Source organism: Rhamphochromis sp. 'chilingali', assembly GCF_963969265.1.
Source record: "Rhamphochromis sp. 'chilingali' genome assembly, chromosome: 5".
In the NCBI taxonomy this organism is placed as follows: Eukaryota; Metazoa; Chordata; class Actinopteri; order Cichliformes; family Cichlidae; genus Rhamphochromis; species Rhamphochromis sp. 'chilingali'.
The window spans coordinates 10,033,303-10,053,725 of record NC_137932.1 but is presented as its reverse complement, the minus strand read 5'-3'; the positions used below and the strand labels follow the sequence as shown (position 1 = coordinate 10,053,725).

The 20,423-nt window shown below is 39.6% G+C and overlaps 4 protein-coding genes across 6 annotated transcripts in view; 3 read left to right on the top strand and 1 right to left on the bottom strand.

Annotated features, from left to right (window-relative positions):
• Window positions 1–365: 365 nt before the first annotated feature.
• LOC308397574 (adenosine 5'-monophosphoramidase HINT3-like) lies at window positions 366–3,348 on the top strand. The gene is made up of 5 exons (XM_080883550.1): window positions 366–508; window positions 1,645–1,762; window positions 1,968–2,037; window positions 2,601–2,727; window positions 2,912–3,348. The coding sequence occupies exons 1-5, from the start codon at window positions 398–400 to the stop codon at window positions 3,020–3,022; spliced, it is 537 nt and encodes a 178-aa protein (XP_080739676.1). The 5' UTR covers window positions 366–397; the 3' UTR covers window positions 3,023–3,348.
• A 117-nt stretch (window positions 3,349–3,465) lies between these two features.
• Window positions 3,466–7,645, bottom strand: LOC308397071 (cilia- and flagella-associated protein 45-like; the record flags this gene model as incomplete). The annotated part of the gene is made up of 12 exons (XM_080882790.1): window positions 3,466–4,018; window positions 4,120–4,344; window positions 4,439–4,632; window positions 4,720–4,833; window positions 4,912–5,058; window positions 5,157–5,286; window positions 5,440–5,618; window positions 5,711–5,881; window positions 5,979–6,123; window positions 6,400–6,497; window positions 7,163–7,273; window positions 7,637–7,645. 12 exons carry the CDS (start codon window positions 7,643–7,645, stop codon window positions 3,949–3,951), a joined length of 1,593 nt encoding a protein of 530 aa, XP_080738916.1. The 3' UTR covers window positions 3,466–3,948.
• On the top strand, window positions 6,119–12,845 carry LOC308397575 (adenosine 5'-monophosphoramidase HINT3-like). The gene is made up of 5 exons (XM_080883551.1): window positions 6,119–8,234; window positions 8,407–8,524; window positions 9,641–9,710; window positions 9,828–9,954; window positions 10,304–12,845. The coding sequence occupies exons 1-5, from the start codon at window positions 8,148–8,150 to the stop codon at window positions 10,349–10,351; spliced, it is 450 nt and encodes a 149-aa protein (XP_080739677.1). The 5' UTR covers window positions 6,119–8,147; the 3' UTR covers window positions 10,352–12,845.
• Window positions 12,846–14,230: 1,385 nt separating this feature from the next.
• ppp1r13bb (protein phosphatase 1, regulatory subunit 13Bb) overlaps window positions 14,231–20,423 on the top strand; it is a 31,881-nt gene continuing 25,688 nt past the window's right edge. For all 3 annotated transcript variants that reach the window (XM_080882650.1, XM_080882651.1, XM_080882649.1), the window contains exons 1-2: window positions 14,231–14,616; window positions 14,856–15,027. In XM_080882650.1, the coding sequence (XP_080738776.1) occupies window positions 15,019–15,027 (9 nt within the window). In that variant the 5' untranslated portion in view covers window positions 14,231–14,616; window positions 14,856–15,018. The remainder of the gene's footprint in view (window positions 14,617–14,855; window positions 15,028–20,423) is intronic.

The following is a 20,423-nucleotide window of genomic DNA, read 5'->3' as shown; positions in this document are numbered from 1 at the left end:
TGCTTACACATCTGATAAAGTGGCAGCTTAATTTTTTTTATACACAGCCTACAAACTCAGTGCAAACTAACTGCAGAGAAATAGTCAAATAATTTTGAATTAAATATTCTTAATTTACAAGGCTTAGAGGGTTCTTTCGACAGGACATATCCTAGATAAATGGACAAAATTATAATATTTCTGACTGACTCAAAATGGAACAAAATCGAATCGGGACCTTGTGAATCAGCTGCAGAAATCAGTGACGATAGTAGTGCCTGCCCGACTGCCTTCATTTCCACAATGTTTATTAGGAGGGCAGAGTTCTCAGAAAAGCATTGAGTAACCTCTCTGCACGTCATAGAAGATCTTCGGAAAGTGTTCAGGAAACGCAACAGAGAGACCGTCCTCAGGCAACATGGAGGACACAGCGACCAACTGGTCAAACTCAGATGTAAATAATGTTGAAACGTGTATTTTCTGTTTAATAGCGAACAAAAAAGACGAAAACTCAAAGATAATAAAAGAGGTGAGATGCTTTTTTTTTTTTTTTTTATCCCATATAGAGCGATACAGGTGTTATAGGAGGAAACTGTACCCGGAAGTTGCGGATCCGAGGTTTTGATATACTATTAAACACACACATAGTTAGTTGGAGATTTTAGCACTTGACGGCAGATGAAGTTTAAAGCGTATGGCAAATCAGCTATTTAATAGAAGAAACAGACTACAGCAGGGAAACCGCGGGGGCGGCATTTCACGACGAGAGCTGTTTTGCAACTCTGAGCCAAAACAAATAAAACTGTATGAAACAGGGCATTTAGAGCAGTCTGAGCTCTTTTGGCTGTTTGTAATGTGAGCACCCACCAGCCCAGACAGGTAAAAACCTGTCATGTGACAGAAAATAAAGAAAAGCACAACAGGTCCACTCTAAAGTGTGTAAATCTAAAAATGCACTTTGTTTAAATCCAGATGCTTTAACACCTGCAAATCACCAAAACGTTAAAGGGTCCCTGCGCAGGCACAGGTCCATGCATGACTTCTTATTTGGTTGAGGACTGGTTACATCTTAAGTAATGATAATACATTTATTATTTATATGCACCTTTCAAGACACTCGCGGACCCCTTACAATGCCGAGGCAAAGAGAGTAGCCAAGCATCAAAAGATTTTAAGGCTGGTTTTAAGTGGTGGGTTTCTCTTCATCTATGTGCAGCTAAATTAATAGTTCAAAGTCTCCGCACACCTGAATGAGTGACAGGTGGAAAAGTTCCATGACAATTTAAATCTAATTCCCACACGCTGCCTCGCTTACTGCAAATACATTTAAGCCTCAGTGTTTCAGTCAGTCTGACATTCATCAGGTATGTGTAATAATGTATCTACTCAGAAAAAGTGAGTAAAATAATAACAATAATAATAATGCTGTATATTTTAAAACTGAGTCCCACTGCCACCTTTTCATGTACTGTGCAGAGTGGGAGTTTGTGTCCGGGGTTTCCTGGTTCTTTTATGTGCACAGCTGGAGTAGCGCTACCGCCTCCAATAGGAAGAGTGCCTCGACACGGTACTTTCTGATCCACCAGGGAAATATACTGTACTGAGTCTTGATAGTGCTGCATTCACAGCTTGAATGACTCTTTCATTTTTCTGCCCCGACTACAGACTAAAGACCTGGTGTGTTTCAGCGACATTTTCCCAGGTGCGCCTCACCACTACCTGGTTGTTCCCAGAGAGCACATACTCAGCTGCTTCTCACTGCACAAAGGACACATTGATCTAGGTCAGTTAGTCCTCTGTCAACTTACCATACTATCTCCTAACACTGTGGCTATCCTGTCGTCACTACTGCTGCAAGTTTTCCTTTAAATACTTTAAACTAGACTATTACTGCTGGTACTATAGACTTCTGATACTCTTATTTTTCCAACTATTTGAGATTATCAAAACTATATCACATAACCCATAAGAAATCATGTCTCCAATAGTTGAAAGGATGGCTAAACTGGGGAAAGATGTGCTCCACGCCCAAGGGATTACTGACATGGCGGATATAAGGTTGGTGGAGACGGTTCTTGGAAGTACCGGAAAAAATATTCATACTAGTAAAAAGGCAAAGTCTGCAAACTCAAGTTCTCTCGTGGGCATTCAGGAATCATTTACAGTGGACACCCATTTTTCATCCATCCATCCTTGCATTCATCCATGCATACATCCACCCACTCACAGGGCTAAAGCACAGAGACGGACGATCATTCACGTTCACGCTCATATGAGGTTAATCAGCGATCCAAAATTGGCCGTAGTTTTGAATACGAGTGTGAAGTAAAATCCTGCAGTTTCTGCTGGGTGCATTGTAGCTGCCCGAAGCCAAAACTCAGTAAAAATCTTACTTTTAACATTAAATTAAAAAAGCTACAGTGTATCTTAAAAAATGATATTAAAGGGAGGGTGGATGAATCTTTTGCTTTAAGTAACTGCATAAGTAATCTTCGTGCTAATGTAATCTATATAATTATAGTTTAACATGGAGTGAGGGGTCTAGTTGCTCTGTTGTTTGTAAGCGTTTCATCCCTGCTCTGGGCGGCTGAATTTCAGTGCTGATGTGTTTTTCTCCACAGGCTGGGGTTCCACCAGCCGCCCTTCATTTCAGTAGGTCACCTCCACCTCCACGTGCTCGCCCCAGCCAGCCAGATCTCAAAGTACATGTTGTATAAGTTCACTCCAGAAACCAACTATTTTGTTACTGTGAGTACTGCAGGCGACTTCTTTCCTCATTCTGTTTTTTTTTTTTTCTTTGATTTTCTTTATTAGTTTTCTTACACTACAATAACTAAACCACTGCAGCGGTTTCCATGCAGTCACTGTTTTTATCAGGCTACTTCTGTTACTTCACATTTGAACTGATAAACTCATAATTTCCCCTTTGCAGGAAGAAGTTTTACGCAAGCGTCTTAAAAGTATCTCCCCACCACTCCGGTGTCATTATTTAGAGAACTGCAAGTTATTTCAGTGCATCAATTGTGCTCAGACTGGACTTTAGATCAGAGCAGGGAAACAAAACCAAAAAATCTCAGAAGAATCGCTGAGGCAGAATGAAGACTGGAGACACTTTTGAAATGCCTTTGTAATTGTTTAGAGCGATATTTACCACTTTAATATTCATTAGCAGTGACTGACCTCTGCACGGGCCAGTGCAATATAGAAAATTAACGGTCAGATTTTATCTATAGTGTTTTGTGCTCGTGCACTGTAACAGTGTCGTTTTTGAATGAATGCACGTGGGAAATGAATTGTACTTTTATCATAAGAAGAGACAAGACTGATTCCACTAAGTATTTTTTAAAATAAAATTATTTATTTAAATAACATTATTGAGAGTTTTCTATTACTGACAGTCACTGTAAAGAAGAAAAATGTGTGGAGATACTGTTGCCTCTGTATTGGATGTGTGTCTGCTTGTTTGTAATGATATTAAAAAATAAACAGTTTTTTAAATAAAATAAAAAATCATTCATGGAGAACCCTTTAATAAACTAATAATTAAGGTAATTAAGTTTTAAGGCCAGTGTTGTGACTTTCTAATGTTAATTATTTTAGCACAGTGTCATAATCCTGGTAATCCTCACTGGCAGATATGTGTGTATAGATAAATATAGATTCATCAAGTTGCTGGATACATCACAGATCTTGGTTAATATTGACACGATAGCGTCACACAGTTGATGCAGATGTGTAGGCTGTACACCCATCTTGCGAACGTCCCCCCATCCCAAAACCTCCCAGTGAATGAACGGGACACGACTCAAATGCAGATATTACACAAAAATAAAACCTACAAACTGTATCAGTGAGCCAGAGTTGGAGGGCATAGACCAATGATCATACACCTCTGAGAGTGAAATATGACTTTAATCCAACATATTTTAACTTAGAGTAGTAATTGAAACTACTGTTTCAATTATGGAGCTATACAAAATGAGTCCTCTGGGCCTTTCTCTCCACTTCACAACAGTATTTTTCACCAAGCCCTATAACCCTGCACACAGACATGCACATTAGGTTCATTCATTATATCCAGTAAACCTGATATATGACAATCATGCCTGAATATTACTACAGTAACCTGCTCATGCTTACCTGAGCTCCTTTAGTTTCTTTTCCTTTATCTCATTCAGGCGCATCTGTCGCTGCTGGGCTTCCTCCAGCAGTTTGTCAGCCTCCCCGAACCCCTCTCTATGCTCAGCTTTGGCAAGCTTCTTGCGCTCATTCACCTGCTGCCTGACGGCCTCAGCGTGGCGCAGCACTTTCTGACGTTGCCTCTCCTGCTGCTCCTTTTCTTTGGCCTCTGCTTCCTTCTGAGCCCTGTGCGGAGGAAAAATAGCAATTTCATGCAAAAACGTGCAGAAAATGCACACTGAGGTGGGAAAAACAAACAAAAGCCCCCCAACTTTCTTACTTCAGCATCCGATCAAACTCTTCCTTCTTTATGGTGGCCTTCACTGTCTGGTAGTGCTGTTTGCTGTGAACTTGCTCCAGCCGAGCAGCCCCCAGCATCGCCTCCTGCTGTGCTTTCCTCACGGCCTGCTCTCTGTTTTTCTCCCTCCATTTCTTTTGTAACTCTTCTTGATGCCGATGGGCACAGAGTTCATCCTTTTTAAAATCCGCAGAAACACCAGCACAAGTGGCCGAGAACAGTTAAAAGTCATATTAATCCACGCTTCAAAAACAATTTCTGACCTGCTCTGCCTTATAGTTTCGATCTTTTTCTTGCTGGGCCCTCAGCTTAGCAATCTCCATCTCCTTCTCTTTCCTTATCCGCTTTTGCTCTGCTTCACGTTCCGCGTCCCTCGCCTGCAAAAACAATAAAATATCAGCAGAGAACAAACATCTGTAGCCGATCTACAGAGTTCAGTTGCTTTTCCAGCTGACCTGTTTCTTTTTAATGTATTCCATGGCTTTAATGTCCGCCAGCTTCTCCTCCTTCATCCTCTGCTCCTTGACTCGGAGGGTCTCAGCATTGATGTGCATGATCTCCTCCTGCATACGCTGCTGCTCCATCCTATTCTTCTCTTTAGCCTGGAACAAAGCAGCCGGTCAGAGATGAAACTGACTCCCGTACACTGCACTGTGTTCACGTTAGTGAGTTTAAGTCTGCACATGGGCCGTGTGTGCACCTTGAGGTCATCCTTTTCCATCTTCTTCTGGTTCTCCTTTATTTGCTGTTTCTCTTGCTCTCTCATCTTTCTCTCATTTTCCTTTTCCTCTAGATGTTTCTGAATTTGTTCTAAAAGTTGCGCTCTTCCTCTGAAATGTAACACACACAAACAGAGTGACAGATCTCCTAATGGCCTCCTTTTTGGATCAGATAAAGTGCATAATTTAACGTCTTCCCATCCTTGGAGTTATTTTAAGAATATATAAAGCATTTGGTGAAGAAAAAAAAGGTGCTCTCTTTACTCGTTCCTGTGCTGTTTCCTCAGCTCGTCGATCTTCCTTTCAGTCTCCAGACCCTTTTGGCGCTTTGCCTCCATCACCGCATCCAGGCGCCTCTCCTCCTCTTCCATCTCTGCCTGGATCTGCTTCTTCTCCTCCAGCTGAGCATTGATTGTGGCTTGACATTGAGCATTCAGAATAAGCTGAGGGAGTGACAAAAACAGAAGCATTTATATGTGTGTGAATTGACACCGCCTTTGTTTTCTTCATCCACATACTCCCAGCCAATTCCTACCGTGTTCAGCCTTTTGATTTCCTCTTCTTGCTCCATCCTTAAAGCGTTAGACTGCTTCAGCAAGCTCTGTGAACGTTTCCGGGCCTCTTGCTCGAGCTCAGTCAGGGCCTTGTTGTTCTTACGGGACAGATCTGCTGCCTGGATCTGCTGCTTCCTTTCCTCTGCGGATTTCTGGGGAGCCATCATATAGATATCATATTGCAAAATCACAGGAACGAGCCTCTTGTGTTAATGTCCAAGAAAACATCATCAGAGCCATGAATCCTACCGTTTCCTCTTCCTCCTTTCTCTGATAAGCCTGGTGAAAAGCCTCTCTCTCCTCCTTGAGGTTAGCCTGGGATGCTAAAATGATGCGTTTATACTTAGCTGACGGGAGAAAGACTGACTTTCCCAAAGGACTGTTAAGTGGGATTCTGGCATAACGACAGGAGGAATTATGTTGTGGTGAGGATGTCCATTTTGGGTTAAAACATCATTATCATCATGACATTTGTTTTTAAAAAAATCTAATTGTCTCTCTAAATCACTTGAAACGATACCAGGTCATACATTAATGGAAAACTGTTAGGTGCACCATTGTTTTTTTTTAATTCATATTAAATGTAATCAAATTGCTTCCATTTCCATGTTTTAAAAATGTGCATTATGCTTTTTAAACCAGCGGAGAAACTCAACAGGTTTGGGACTACCTGAGATTGCGGATGAGGTCTTTAGAGATGATTTGAATGGTGTCTTTGTCTTTTTTGATCTTTGACGGAGCTTCCTCACAAGGATCGTCTTCACAAAGCTGTGATGATATCTTAGCAGTTGTTAGTTGATAAAAACCCGCAAAATAGCACCATAATTAGTGAACTCAACACACAAGTATTTTCAGTTTTCTTTTTGGGTTTTCTTTTTTCTTACTTGTGATATCCACTCACTGGCCACTTCATTAGGTTCATTTGCTCATTAATCCAAATATCTTATCAGCCAATCACTTGGCAGCAACTCAGACACTAGGTACACTGTCTCCTTAATACTGTCTGGACATCAATTAAATGCCACAGCCCACCTGAGTAGTTCTGCTGACCATCTCCAACCCCTTATTGACAACAGTGTAACCATCTTCTAATCGCTGCTTCCAACAGGATAACACACCATGTCACAAAACTCACATCATCTCAGGCTGGTTTCTTGAATATGACAGTGAGTTCACTCTACTCCAATGCCTCCACAGTCACGAAATCTCACCTTTGAGATTCTTATGGTGGATGTACAGTCAATAGATCAGCAGTAACTATGTAATGCTATTATGCCAATATGGAGCAAAAATCTGAGTAATGTTTCCAGCGCCTTGTTGAAAATTTAAGGTAATTCAGAGGGCAAAAAGCGGTGCTAATAAACTGCACCTAATAAATTGGCCGGTGAGTGTAGTTAAGATGTGACATTTCACTCTGTGAGAGTAACACTCACCGGGTCTGGGCTCCCAAAGAGGATGTCGTCATCATCCACCTGAGAGCTTGGGCTCAGTGGGCGGTAGCAGCTGCTAAAAGAGCTAGCTCTGGAACTGGACGGATGTCTCTGCTGGCATTGAAAACAACAGTGGATGAATATACAGGGACTTTTTCTAGCGTTAAATACAGACTTTATAGAATAGTATCTTTTGCATTTAAAAAACAGGATCTAGCATCTAAGGCAATATGAAAAGTGGCTTGTCAGTGCTCGCTGTAACATATAGACTTACCATGATCTGCCGTTAACAAAGTCCAGGCAACGGAAAATAAATGTTTCTAAGATTATCCAGTTTTAAGACTAATATAGCTGCAATACTCAGTGTTATTCTCCCATCTATAGACATGCGCTTAGCTTCTTTAAAAACTTTAAAAACGTAGCGACACGGATTTTAATTGGCGAGTAATCTGTTGCTATGGTGACAGAAGGGCAAACGTTAGACATCCTCTACTCCTTTAAAGTCAAGCGTATCATATTTGATACATGAATTTTTGTGAGTTTTTGAGACTTCTACATCATCAGCGTGACTTTTTTTTACCCTCAAAAAAATGATAGAAATTGCATGACACATTATTAATGACTAAAGTGCAAAAGTATGGCCTATGTAGCAAATGTGATACAAATTAAAACTCATATATGCAGATTAAAATTTGATATATTTTTATAGATTTTGTCTAAAAGTTCAACCAACTTTCCATTATCAAAAAATTAATCTCTGACTTGGGGTTCAGACTGAACCTGTTCAGCTCTCGTAAATAAAATAAATAAAATAAAATATATATTTATTATTTTATTTTTTTTCCTAAGACAAATAATTTGACGGTGCACTCTGGGCTCGACTAGCTCTGTCTTCGGGCGATTGTCCTGCCTTTGTCTCTGGGCACACCCAGGAATTATATTACAGCATTTACTGCGCTCTATATAAAAGACGCTTTAAAACTCACGAATGGGGATGCTGGAGGCTTCTGGGATTGATGACTGTAAATTCTGTGAAATAGTAAACAACAAAACTGACACAGAGATCCTGCTGAGCGTGAGTAAAACAACAACAACATTCATTCATGTTTAAGGAGAAAAAAAAGTTAGCCACTGGAAATTCCTGTCTCTCTCTCTCTCTCTCTGTGTGTGTGTGTGTGTGTGTGTGTGTGTGTGTGTGTGTGTGTGTGTGTGTGTGTGTGTGTGTGTGTGTGTGTGTGTGTGTACAGGACGATGAGCTGGTTTGCTTTCGTGACATGAAGCCTGGAGCCACCCATCACTACCTGGTTATTCCCAGGATGCATATCAGCAACTGTAAAACCCTTAAGATGGACAACATACCTCTAGGTGAGGAAACATGAACTTAATCAGTCTGTTTGTTTGCTTGTTTGTTTGTTTGTTTGTTTTTCCTGGTAGCAACTTCTGCTGACAAGACTTGGTCAATGGGAAAATATGAGTCGGTAGTTATGATTGATTACACAAAAGCACCCCACCCTTTAAAGCAACATGTTTCCAAGCAACTGATTATTTATATAGCACCAAATCACAATAGTTGCTTCAAGCGGCTTCATATTGTAAGGTCATACATAGCATGTAGATGACCCCCTATGAGCAAGCACTTGGCGACAGTGGAAAGGAAAAACTCCCTTTCAACAGAAGGAACATTGCACAGGGAGGAGCAGCCATCTGGTTAATCAGTACAAACTATTTTAATAATAGTTTATAGTAAATTCAGGTTAATGAGTAAATTGTTTTGTTGAGTCACCAGTATGACCTCAGTGAGCTTAGCTTTGTAGTTTGTGTCTGTAAAGACAGATTTAAAAGCGCCACCATGACCATGAAATGATTAATTGTGTCTTCAGAAATCAGCTGCACACCCATGATACAAATTTCCTGTTCCGCTACGCGCCAAATGAGCTCTACTGGACTGAGATCTGGTGACTGTTCACAAACCATTTTTTTAGGCTTGTGCTTTCAGAGATGCTCTTCTGCATACCTCGGTTACAAAGCGTGTTGATTTGAGTTCCTTCCTATCAGCTCGAAGCAGTCTGGCCATTCTCCTCTGACCTCTGTCATCAACAAGCCATTTTCACCCAGAGAACTGCTACTCGCTGGATATTTTCACATTTTCAGACCTCTGTAAACTCTAATGATGGTTTTATGGGAAAAAAAAAATCCCAGTAGCTCAGTTTTTGAAATGCCTACAACAGCCCGTTTGATAGCAGCAACCATGCCACATTCAATGTCACGTCAGTCACCTTTCTCCCTCATTCTAACGTTCTGTTTGAACCATGTCTACATACACTGAGGTGCTGCTATGTGATTGGCTGATTCGATATTTGTGTTAATGTTCAGGTGTGCTTAATAAAGTGGCTAGGGAGTATATGTACATATGTGTAAAACTGTCTTGCATAATCTTGACTTTCTGATCGCACATCGCCGATAAGTTTTATTTGTTGACAGTGGAGCGGATGGAACAAATGGGAAGAAGTATACTGGAGAAGAACAAAGTCTGCAGCCTCGATGACGTCAGGTAAAACAATCCCTGTGATGAGCTGCGACTCTTTATCACTTAGAATTTTATTATGCTTTCAAATTAAACAGGTTTTTTTTCATGTTGTAATATCTTTTTGTTAATTTTATTTTGTAGGCTGGGGTTTCATCTCCCTCCATTCTCGTCAGTTCCCCACCTCCACCTCCACGCTCTAGCTCCAGCCAGTAAGATGAACTTGAAGTCTCAGCTTCGCTACGGGCAGCAGTCTTACTGGTTTATTACAGTAAGTCAGGGCTGGATTGAGCCAAGGAAAATAATTCAATTGGGACTGTTTATTTTTAATATCACTAGACAGACATATGGCATGGTAACATTTGTTTCTCATTTGTTATCACGGTCTATGCTTTAAAGGAATTCAATAAAAATCAGATCAGAGATTATTGCAGATTATCACTGACGCCATTCTCTGATGTCAAAATGAGAAACAAGCCACATCTTCTCTCCCATGTTAGGTCTTTTATGTGTGTTGTGTACACCTTTAAGTGCTACCTTCTTTTAAAGTGAAGAGCTTTTAAAATGAGTGAATTTACTACATGTGAATACTCTTAACCCTCAGTTTTGCTCTGTTGCAGGTAGACAAAGTGCTTTCACAGCTGAAGACTCATGGCAAAGTGAAATGAACAGATGCAGGTGTAGCAACCTTGTTTGCTGCTTACAGGTTATTTAATTAGCGTCCACCGCACTGAGTGCACTTTGCATGACTTCTCCAGCCTGTTTGGCATTCTGGTGCTAATACGTTTGAATATTTTCCTCCATGCCGCATGCTGACTTGGTTGTGGAGAAGAGTTCTTTGTATTAATTTTTTTTACTTCTGTTTTCTTTTTTTTATAAATGGTATAGAATTCATGAATATTAATAAAAAAAATCTTGAAAGGCTTCAAATAATGGAGATGATTTCTGTTTTAAAGGTTGCTCTTCCAAATCTCTCCTATTACAAACATAGGTACAACACATGCAGCCCTTCAGTATCCTATACTGTAACTGCTCAACTTTCCATTAGTGCTTTCACGATCATGTTAATTAGCAGAATATGAAGGGTTTGTTGGTTAGTTCCTCTTCAAATCTGTAAACTTGACCACTCAGTAACACATCTGTGTCTTTCACTGAAAAGAATTCAGTGAACTAACTCTTTAGTCACAGTAGAAAGCCAGTTATTGATTGGCATGCTGGGATCTTTTTTGGAAGAGCCCAGCATGCCAATATAAATGCTTTCATGAGTGTTGGATTTTAGCAATGCTAACTGCATGACTCCAGCAATGTGGTTGGACAAGCCAGAAACACTGTACCTAGGAGGCATCTAGGAGACGTTCTAGCAGGTTGCCTGATTCACCTCAAGTGACTCCTTTTGATGTGGAGAGGACATTATCCCCAGAGAGTAATCCTCATGACTATTTATCTGTTTCATTTGTGGTGCACATCACAAAGTTTTTGTCACAGATCAAAATGCAGGGTTAAATAAACCTGCATCAGGCTGTATGCCAAGTCCAAAAAACAGGAAGCACAGGGAAAGATGTGTAGATTTTATGACAAAGACTCAGGGAAAGGACAGGACTATTTATGCACATAGGATTAATAAAGGAACTGGAAACAGCTGGGGGAAAAATACACAGGTGCAAACTAGGCAGGAAGTAAAACTCAAAGCAGGAACAGACGACAACTTTCATATTAAAACAGGAAAATAGCAAATAACTAAATACGGAAACAAACAAAAAACTCAGTGAACGGATAAGCAGAAAGGAACGATAAGCATCTAACAACACAAAAAGCATTACAAGAATTATCTAAGCAACACAAGAATCCAAACTGGAAAATGAATGCAAACAGTTTCAGTTTAGCTACTATTTTGTTTATCAATACATTATATCTCTAACTCAAAAATATCATTCATTAATAGAATAAGTCAGAACGCACAGCGGGTCAGACTTTTTCTAACCGGATCAGTTCTTTCTCTGAGCCACTTGATGTCAGTAATGCAATAGGAACTCTCACAATGGCAGATTACATGGAGGGTCCACGTGCATCAACAGGCCTCATATGGTGACTCGCAGCCTGTTTTTTTTACTTATTTAAAATGATAAAGTAGGAACCATCAAAAAGTGTTAGCATGACATCATTTGCCAAGGGCTCCATTCCTGTAAACTGGTGAGTCACTTCAGTCCATGCATTTTCAAAACTGTTCACACAGGACACTGACATGACTCCAAGGCAAATATTCAGCAGTAAGAGTCCAGTAAGAGTCAAAACTATCTCCTGGTGAGGAGGAACAGGAGCACTTGCAGAATTCAGAGCTCTGCAACACTCCCTTGTATGTCTTTCGCATCTCCAAACTTTTATCTGCTATGAGTCATTTTTACTGTGTATTATTGTGTATCGTCATCATTGTTTCTCACATACATTTCTCATGTGTTTCTTGGTTTATATTATGATAGTGTTGGCACATCTGTCTGAATACATGTAGGGACCGTAACTTTCCATCTAAGGACTGATGTAAGAGGAGACATGATGTAAGGAGTATTGGGTTCCTGAGCTCAACTACCTTATTGTGCTGGCTATTGAATATGTTATATGATTCAACAGTGATGTAGTTTGAGAAAGATATTATGTAACACATGCTTCATAGAATTTGTTCCTCTTTGAAAATATTGATACTGTGATACACAGAGATATGCATTTACGTATGCATTTACAGCTAGGGGCATGATTTATGATGTCATGAAGACCTTGAATAGATTTCCTTGGTGTTTAGTTTCCTACATTTCTCACCAGCGACATATAAAGACAATACAAAACAATTTCATAAATAATATTTTAATGGCAATATGGAAACAGTTAGAGCCATAAGTTTTTGGACAATTAAACTTTTTTGTGTGTGTGTGATTTTTGCCACTGCTACAGTTAATTTTAAATCACTCAGGATGTGAGTGAAGTACAGACTCTGAGCTTTAATTAAAGGGGTTTTACAAAAACATTGTGTTAACTGTTTCGGAATTACAGCCTTTTTTATACATAGTCCCTCATTTTCAGAGGTTCAAAAGTAACCGGATACATTAACTTTATTTGAAATTGAACATTTTGTTAATCCTTTGCAGTTAGAGACTGCCTGAAGTCTGCCTGCATATCCACTGTGGTCATATACAGAGGCAAAATTACAAAAAAATGTATCAGTTTAAATATACTTATGGATCTAACTGTATTCAAATTACCATTAAAATGTTATATATGGAAATGTGTATATGTTTTATGTGTCTCTACTGAGAAATACAGGAAAGTAAAAAAAGAAACTCTATTTAAGGTCTTCAGGCCATCTTAAATTTACTATAACAATAAAGAAAGCGCCCAAAACTACAACATCATGTCAGAGTCAGGAAGGGACTCTCATGCATCATTCATACCAAATGACATAATTTCTCAGACCAAATGCTTTTGTTTTTATGTGAATTACCAAAAAAAAAAAAAAAACCTACAACAACACAACTTCCTGGTGTGTTAAAATCCTTTAAATATACTGGTATAGTGCTGTGAAAAAAAAAATCGATCCCTTCCTCGTTTCTTTCTTTGCTTTTCTTCTCTTTTTTTCTTTTCTTTGCTTTTTTTCTGCATATTTTTTCCATGTTTTGATGCGTGCTCAATCATCCAGGTAAGAAAATCCCTCAAAAATTATTCTATTCATCTGGACATTGCGTTTTCAGTGGAAAAAACATTTTGTCGCTCATCCGAGTGACTTCTTCCGTATTTGTGGGATTTCAGTCATTATGCAAATGTACTGTTTATAAGGTTGGGTAAACCTGCAGTCACCTGAGACTGAAGAAGTCATAAGGCCAGACATTCTCCTTCAGAATTTTCTGCTAGAGAGCACAATTCATGGTTCCATCAATTACTACAAGTTGTCCAGATCCTGAAGCAGCAAAAACCTTCACACTACCACCACCACGTTTGTCTTTTGGTATGATGTTCTTTTTATGCTTTCAATCTGGTTCCCAAACATGTATAAATTGTTTTGTACCCAGTCCCAGGCTGATGATGTCAATTAAGACTTCGATTTTCATTCTTTATTTTCTTTAGATTGTGGCATGATGTGTTTTTGATATCTTTTAGCCTACTTCACTTTGTCAGGTTCACTTAAACATGTTTAGTGATTTGGCGGTAATTGGGTTAGTGAAACTGAACTCAGTGTTCCAGAGCAAATGGTTAATCACAGTTAATTCCAAAGTTAGTTTAACAAGAGGGAACTACTTTTTCACATAGAGCCATATAAGTTTAGATAGATTTTTTCCCTTAATAAATGAAATCATCATTTAAAAACTTAATTTTGTATTTACTCGGGTTATGTTTGTCTAATTTAAATAAAAAAAAAAACATATGTAATGATCTGAAACACATAAGTGTGGAAAATATGCAGAAAAGTAAGAATTCGGAAAGGACGCAAATACTTTTTCATAGCACTGTATGCTTGCAGTTGACATGGCTGGTGGTGACGTCAGATTCCTGACTTTCTACGTTGCCCCTCCTACCGTCAACAACTGGATTCCAGCTATGTGTATTTTCGTGAACTAGCACTGCTAACCTGCTTGTGATGATTCGCTGCCTACGTAGAAAAAACGAACTAAACCTTTATTTTTGTTCCTTTGAAAAAAAAACCCCACCCTCTCTGTCGACAGCTCGTGCCGATGTTCGGCCAATGCAAGCTAAAGGGCCGACGAGAGCGGAGACATCGACGTGCATACCGTCCTCTAGCCATCTCTGATTCCAGCTAACACAGCTACCACCTTACCGGGGGAGATAACGCTAGCTGGCTGGCTGACAGCTGGTTGGGTTAGCTGCGTGCCTTTCACTGTAGCAGAACTGAGATTTTTTTCGCAGAAACAATGACTCGTCTCTGACATTGGTGAGTATATTTGCAGACACTGCGTAGTAATATCATGTAATTGCCTTTTCGTTTGCCTCGGCGTTGCTTTGCGAGCTAGCTTGTTTGTAGCAGCAGCCGCTGCACAGAGCCACGCCTGGGCAATTTAAGTTGATACCTGCGGCTGGTGACATTACATATTATTTTTGTAGTATGAGTCAGATGTCTTAAAGTGTTTGGCTTTGTAGTACTTCAAGTAATTAGCTGTTTTTGGTCTACAGTGAGGACTGAGGCCCATTTGGTTGTAACATTGGAGTTAATCGGAGCCCATAACTAGCAAGGTGGATCTTTGCTGACTCTCCGTTGGTGCCATAGAAGATAAGCGAGGAAGTCAAAAGTCAGCTTGCCGATGCCCGCTGATTGTGATCCCGCAGAGTTGCCAATATGATGCCGGTAAGTGCACATGTAGCGTATCATTTAGCATTTAGGGGACTTCATGAACATGTAAGAGTGGGTCTTTTCCTAAATATGTTATTATAAAAACAGAAATATGGTTCACTAACCGTCCATACACACACGTTTCAAGTTCTAACCGACTGATATGAGTTTGTTTGCTTTTCCCACTGCTGCTTAGATAATCTCAAGGCAGATCAGCTCCTAGTCATAAAAGTCTTTTCTTTTTTTAAATGATCTACTATGGCTTTTATGATTTCACAGCAGTTTTTTCGTGAGAATAAAAGAGTGACGCAAACCTTATAAAGGATCCTAAATTATAAACACAATGTGATCAGTTTTTGAATTCTATCAGAATGTGACACATCTTATCAAGTGTTAGCAGGTAGATTTATAACGCTGTGTGTCTCAATAGGGCAGGTCAGATTAGTATGATTGACTATCTCTGTGATAATCGTACTGTAATTCATTCGTGTTACAAAAAATGCTCTTACACAATGGATGATGTATTTAAAGCTGTGGGTATAGTAGGTGTGCTAAGCCAACAAATATTTTCATTCTATTGTTTTTTTTTTTGTGTGTGTGTGTGTGTTTGTTTGTTTTTTACCTTGGTGTTATTGTTCAAGAAGCTCTGTGTTGCAAGGAAAAGAATACCTGACTGGCAACCCTATTGGAGTAGCGCATTGTTGGGACCTCTTTTGTTGTCTTTAGTGCTGAGAAGGCAGCGACTGTGGGAATCGAGAGCGGAACATGAACTCGTGCAAGGGATAAATTTACAGTCAGTTCAGTGAGATCTTGTCATTTAAAAAAAAAAAGGGGGGGGGGGGGGGGGTGATTCACTCTTGGTATTATGTCTTTCCAAACAACTATTGGTTTGAAGTTGGCTGTAAATTTGTATAGTTCTTGATCACCATTCCAGAGACGCTTGTACATTTCCAGAAGTACCAAGTATAACAGAAGCAAGTCCATATTTGCGGCAGTTCTCAGGTTCAGTTACTACCATTGCCTCGGTGGACAGCTGTACCCTGTGGCACCAACAGGCTATCAGAGTCAGAGAGCCAGTCGAGCAGAGAGGCAGCGAGCCGCTTGGTTCTCGCGTGAATCCAGCAGCCAATGAGACGTTGGCAGATCTAGGTCTGTGTGGCTGCGTCGACTAATGCTCTGTTGTTAAGGGGAACTTTTGAGCCGAGTAGATTGTCAAGTGGCATTAATCTCAGGCGGTGGAACCAGGCAGAGCCTGACTTACAGGAAAAAGTAAACAATGCATATTATTGCTGCATTCACATTTTTGTAGATATACTTGTTTGAAATAATAAAACAATTATCATTAAAAAGTAAAAATATCAAGTTTAATTGGGTATGACTATATCAAAATTGATTTATTTAACAAGTTCCCTCCGTTTGGGACTGATAGATCTATTTTATTCATTTAAAAAAATACACTTTAAAAACGACTCTAAGTAAAAGGAAAATAATAATAATATTAGTGTGCATTATCACAGTTTCAAATAAAATTTAACAGTGAAGGCTTTTGCACTTCGTAAGTATTAGACATGTAAGAGCCATCTACATAAGTCTGTAAAAGCAAAGCCAGATAAAATTTGTTAAACCAACATGAAACACTGGGTGAGTGCTGAAGTCCGACTAAAGGAACGTTAAAAAAAAAATAAAAAATCTTGATAATTTTGTAGTTTGCAGGAATCACGGTTACTCAGATGTTTCAGTTTGTTTCACATCATTTGTCTCGTCTTTCCTCCGCACGGTTGACGAGTGGTTTTTGGCAAGTTTGGGCAGCATGAGATGGACTATTAGTCCAGAATGTCAGAGACAACTTTGACAGCCTCCTTGGGTTTAGCTGTGATTAAGCTGTGTGTTTGTGTCTGACCAGATTACCATACAGACTCATGACCAATACTTATCATAGTGTGTTGTTTACCACACATTTGGGCTTCTGCTGGGTTACAGTTACTTGTGTTTTTGGTTACAGCTGGAGTATGTAAGTAGTATTGTATTCCAGTGTCTTACATTTATGACATTTAAGGATTGTTTGAATGGTTCAAGTTTATAGACAAAAAACAGTAATGTGCTTAAACTTTTTTCCCTCCACTCAGGGCCCATCTTTAAGAATAAGTAAGTAACTGGATTTATGTGAGGAAATGTTTGATGTGTGCTGGAGATCAGGGCACTAAATGATGCCTTTTCCCTCTCAGAAGTTAAATGATCTCCAGATGGTGCCCACTGTAGCATAATGCATTGACTCCTTTGAGTCATGCACAGCCCAGTATAAGCATAATCTCTTTCTTGGCTCTGCATGATGGTGTTGACCTGCCTGCCAGTCACAGCTGTGGCCAAACTATTCTCATTAGCAGGGAGTTGTTGGTGCTGCAGCCACAGGCACATCCCAGGGACACTTTTCCAGTAATTACTACCCATCACTTTCCTCCATCCATACCCACCACCCTGTGACACTCTCTTATTCCCTTGCTCTCTCCTTCTTTCGCTGGCTGTTTGTTTCACACAAGCTCTCTCTCTCTTCCCCCCTCCCTGCTCGAACTGCACATGCAGCTTGTGTTTTTTTCCTCTCAAGTCTCCTCTGCAGCACTTTTCTAATGCACGCGTCACTGTCGGGTTTAGAGGTCTGCTCGGGATGGCATAACATCTAAGTCTCGTGCCCGCAAAAGCGGCAGTGCCACAATGAAGAGATTTGTGACTATAGTGTTACGTGGCCTCGTTAGCCTTTCCAAGGAGAACCCCATCTGGGCAAAGGAACATCACCGGCCACCAAAGAGGGAGATCAAGAGGAAACGGAGGGCGGCCAAGAGAGCCAAGAGTATGGGCAGACGCAACTTAGTGAGGGTGGTTCGTATCCCCAGTGATCACTCAGCTGGATCAGAGTTTCTGTTTTGTTTTGGATATATCTAGTAGTTTCTAGATTTCTGTGTAGTTTAGTCTGCAGGTGCTGTGATTAGTTTAAATTTTCACCTCATATTGTCTGATTGATTAATTATGTGTTTTTAATCTTTAAAGGCTTGTTTTGGTATGCTGCCAAGGATATTCAGAATGCAGGCTTGTGGTGTTGTCATTTTAAAAAAAAGAACTGCAGATTTTGATGGATCTTATAGTATTTTTCTCCTTTTAGTTTAATCTATAAGGGATATTAGAAGCTGTTGTATAACAAATACAAATAAGAATGCCTTAGTCTTCTTTATATTCAAGCTGTTGTTCTTTCTAGCAGCCTAGTAGCCTCAATATTTTATTTTATTTTTTTTTTACTGTATTGTGTTGTATGTCATTATGCAGCTTGTAGCACCCCCTGCCACACTTTTAGAAAAGATTTTCTTTCTTTCTGCCATCCATCCATCTTAACCACTTACCCATTTGAGGTTTCATTCAGATCATTCAGATTTAATTTCTTTCCCCCAGTAACGTTGTTGCATATGCAGTCCCAAAAAGGTCATCCATTAGCTCATATTAACACTGTAAGAAACAGCGCAGAGCCACAAAGGGATTTCCTGGTGTCTCAGCATTAGTTCTATGTTTTTACCATCCTTGTCTGAAAATGCAGGTTGTTGATTCTCATAGTCACTGAGTGGATCTCTAGGACAAGAGATCATATCGTTTAATTTTGGCTGCTGCAGAAAATGTCAGTGAATCATGCAGTTGCATCATTACAAAGGATGAGTCACTTTGTCTTGGAGAAACTCCTGGAGTAATTATCTGTAGGTAGGTTCAGTGACTAAAGCTAGATTATATATGACAATAGTGCTTGCTGGCAATTATTGTGAAATTGAAAATGCACCATGAAGCCATGTGTACACAAAGTATGTACACGGAACATTTCATCTTATACTTATTTGTAATTCAGCAAAGTCAAAGCCAGTCAGCAAAATCAGTGTTGAAAAATTTGTGATCTCTTCACTTTTCCAGTGATGTATTAGTTGTTTCACTTTAGAGGTTTTTTTTTTTTTCTTTTTCTACCTCTTTTTGACACTGAGGGCTTTAAATTGGCATTTTGAACCTTATTGCATGTAAATAAAAAGCCTTTTTGTCTAGAAGTCAGTCATAGCATAAACACTGAGCATGTTAGATGGCCCCATAACTGACAAGAAGAGATGGCTGCAGAATAAGGATGGAAATGTAAAAGCTTAACTTGCAGGGGCGAAATAAAAGACAGAGCGAGTGTCAAAAAATGTGTCGGAAATGAAAGAGAGGCGAATAGAGGTCCTCAGTGCATTATGGGAGGTCCCCTGTCAGCCTAGACCTCTAGCAATATAATTAAAATGTGGTTTAGTGCAACCTGAGCCAACCCCAGCCGTAATCATTTTAGTTTGTTTTTTTTTTTAAATCAAGAATGAAAGATTAAAAAGGGCTGTTAAAAAAAGAAATAAAGTGGGAGGTGGACTGTGATAACTGAAGACTCTGCCTCCCATTGTACTCTTGGAAACTCTAGGAGTTACAACTAAGCCATAGTGTAGGTTTTTCCTTTTTTTTTTTTTTTCTTTTTTCTTTATCACACTTCAAAAGTTTCTAGGCATAGGCTGTCCCTGTTTTGGTGTTTTTTAAAGCAGTGAAACATGTATAAAAATTGCCGAAGTGGGATGGCTTGGAAGCAAATGCTTTTCTTCTTTGTTTACTGAGAAAGAGTTGAAATTGAGTCTAGCATGCACCAAGCAATCCTTTCAAACACGTTTACGTCATTTTGAGCATCCCTGCAAAACATTCTTTGTTACAGAAGTTTTTCTTTGGGTTGTTTTTGTTCGCTAAACTCCTCTCAGTGTCGCTTTTCTGTTACATGCCACAGAAGGCGAGGGGCGAGTGAGGCCTGTCACATGAAACAGGAAGGCACTCCTCAACACTCGAGAGTGCTTTGTCCCACAGGAAACAGTGGAAATCTGCCTGACGCTTCAGGAGGGGGGAAAAAAACCCATATTGTGGTGATGTGCAGTAGCGATGAATATAGAGGAGATTGCCATAATCAGTGCAGACATGTGTCACCTCCCGCAGGGCAAAAAAAGTCTTTTGGTTTAAACAAGGTATATAAATGTTTTTGTCAAGTAAAATATTCAAACCTATTGCGCCTCTTATCCTGCTGTTAGTTTTATTCTACATAGATATTGAATAATCTGATTATAGGATCCAAAACCTGCTTGCCTAGAAACATTTTGTCAATTTATGGAAGAAAAAAATGTTGCCCATAGTTAGCAACCTAAATTCATAGATTAACGTGCCCTACAAATGTATTTAACCCGGTGATTCAGTACTTTGCAGTGACCGAATCGTCTTAGAAATGATTTAACATCTTAGACGATCTGGATTTTGGGATTTATTTATTTATGCATTGGCTGCTTTCCATGCCCTTATCCTTGAGGGGTAGCACTGAGTGTTTGTGTGACTGT

Bases quoted from the DNA above. Each gene is read 5' to 3' on its own strand.
- LOC308397575 (XM_080883551.1), top strand. From the start codon at position 8,148: ATGGGGATGCTGGAGGCTTCTGGGATTGATGACTGTAAATTCTGTGAA. The intron at 9,711-9,827 runs GTAAAACAATCC...TTTATTTTGTAG, and splicing joins TGCAGCCTCGATGACGTCAG to GCTGGGGTTTCATCTCCCTC. The intron at 9,955-10,303 runs GTAAGTCAGGGC...GCTCTGTTGCAG, and splicing joins AGTCTTACTGGTTTATTACA to GTAGACAAAGTGCTTTCACA.
- LOC308397574 (XM_080883550.1), top strand. From the start codon at position 398: ATGGAGGACACAGCGACCAACTGGTCAAACTCAGATGTAAATAATGTT. The intron at 509-1,644 runs GTGAGATGCTTT...CCCCGACTACAG, and splicing joins ACTCAAAGATAATAAAAGAG to ACTAAAGACCTGGTGTGTTT. The intron at 2,038-2,600 runs GTTGGTGGAGAC...TTTTCTCCACAG, and splicing joins ACTGACATGGCGGATATAAG to GCTGGGGTTCCACCAGCCGC.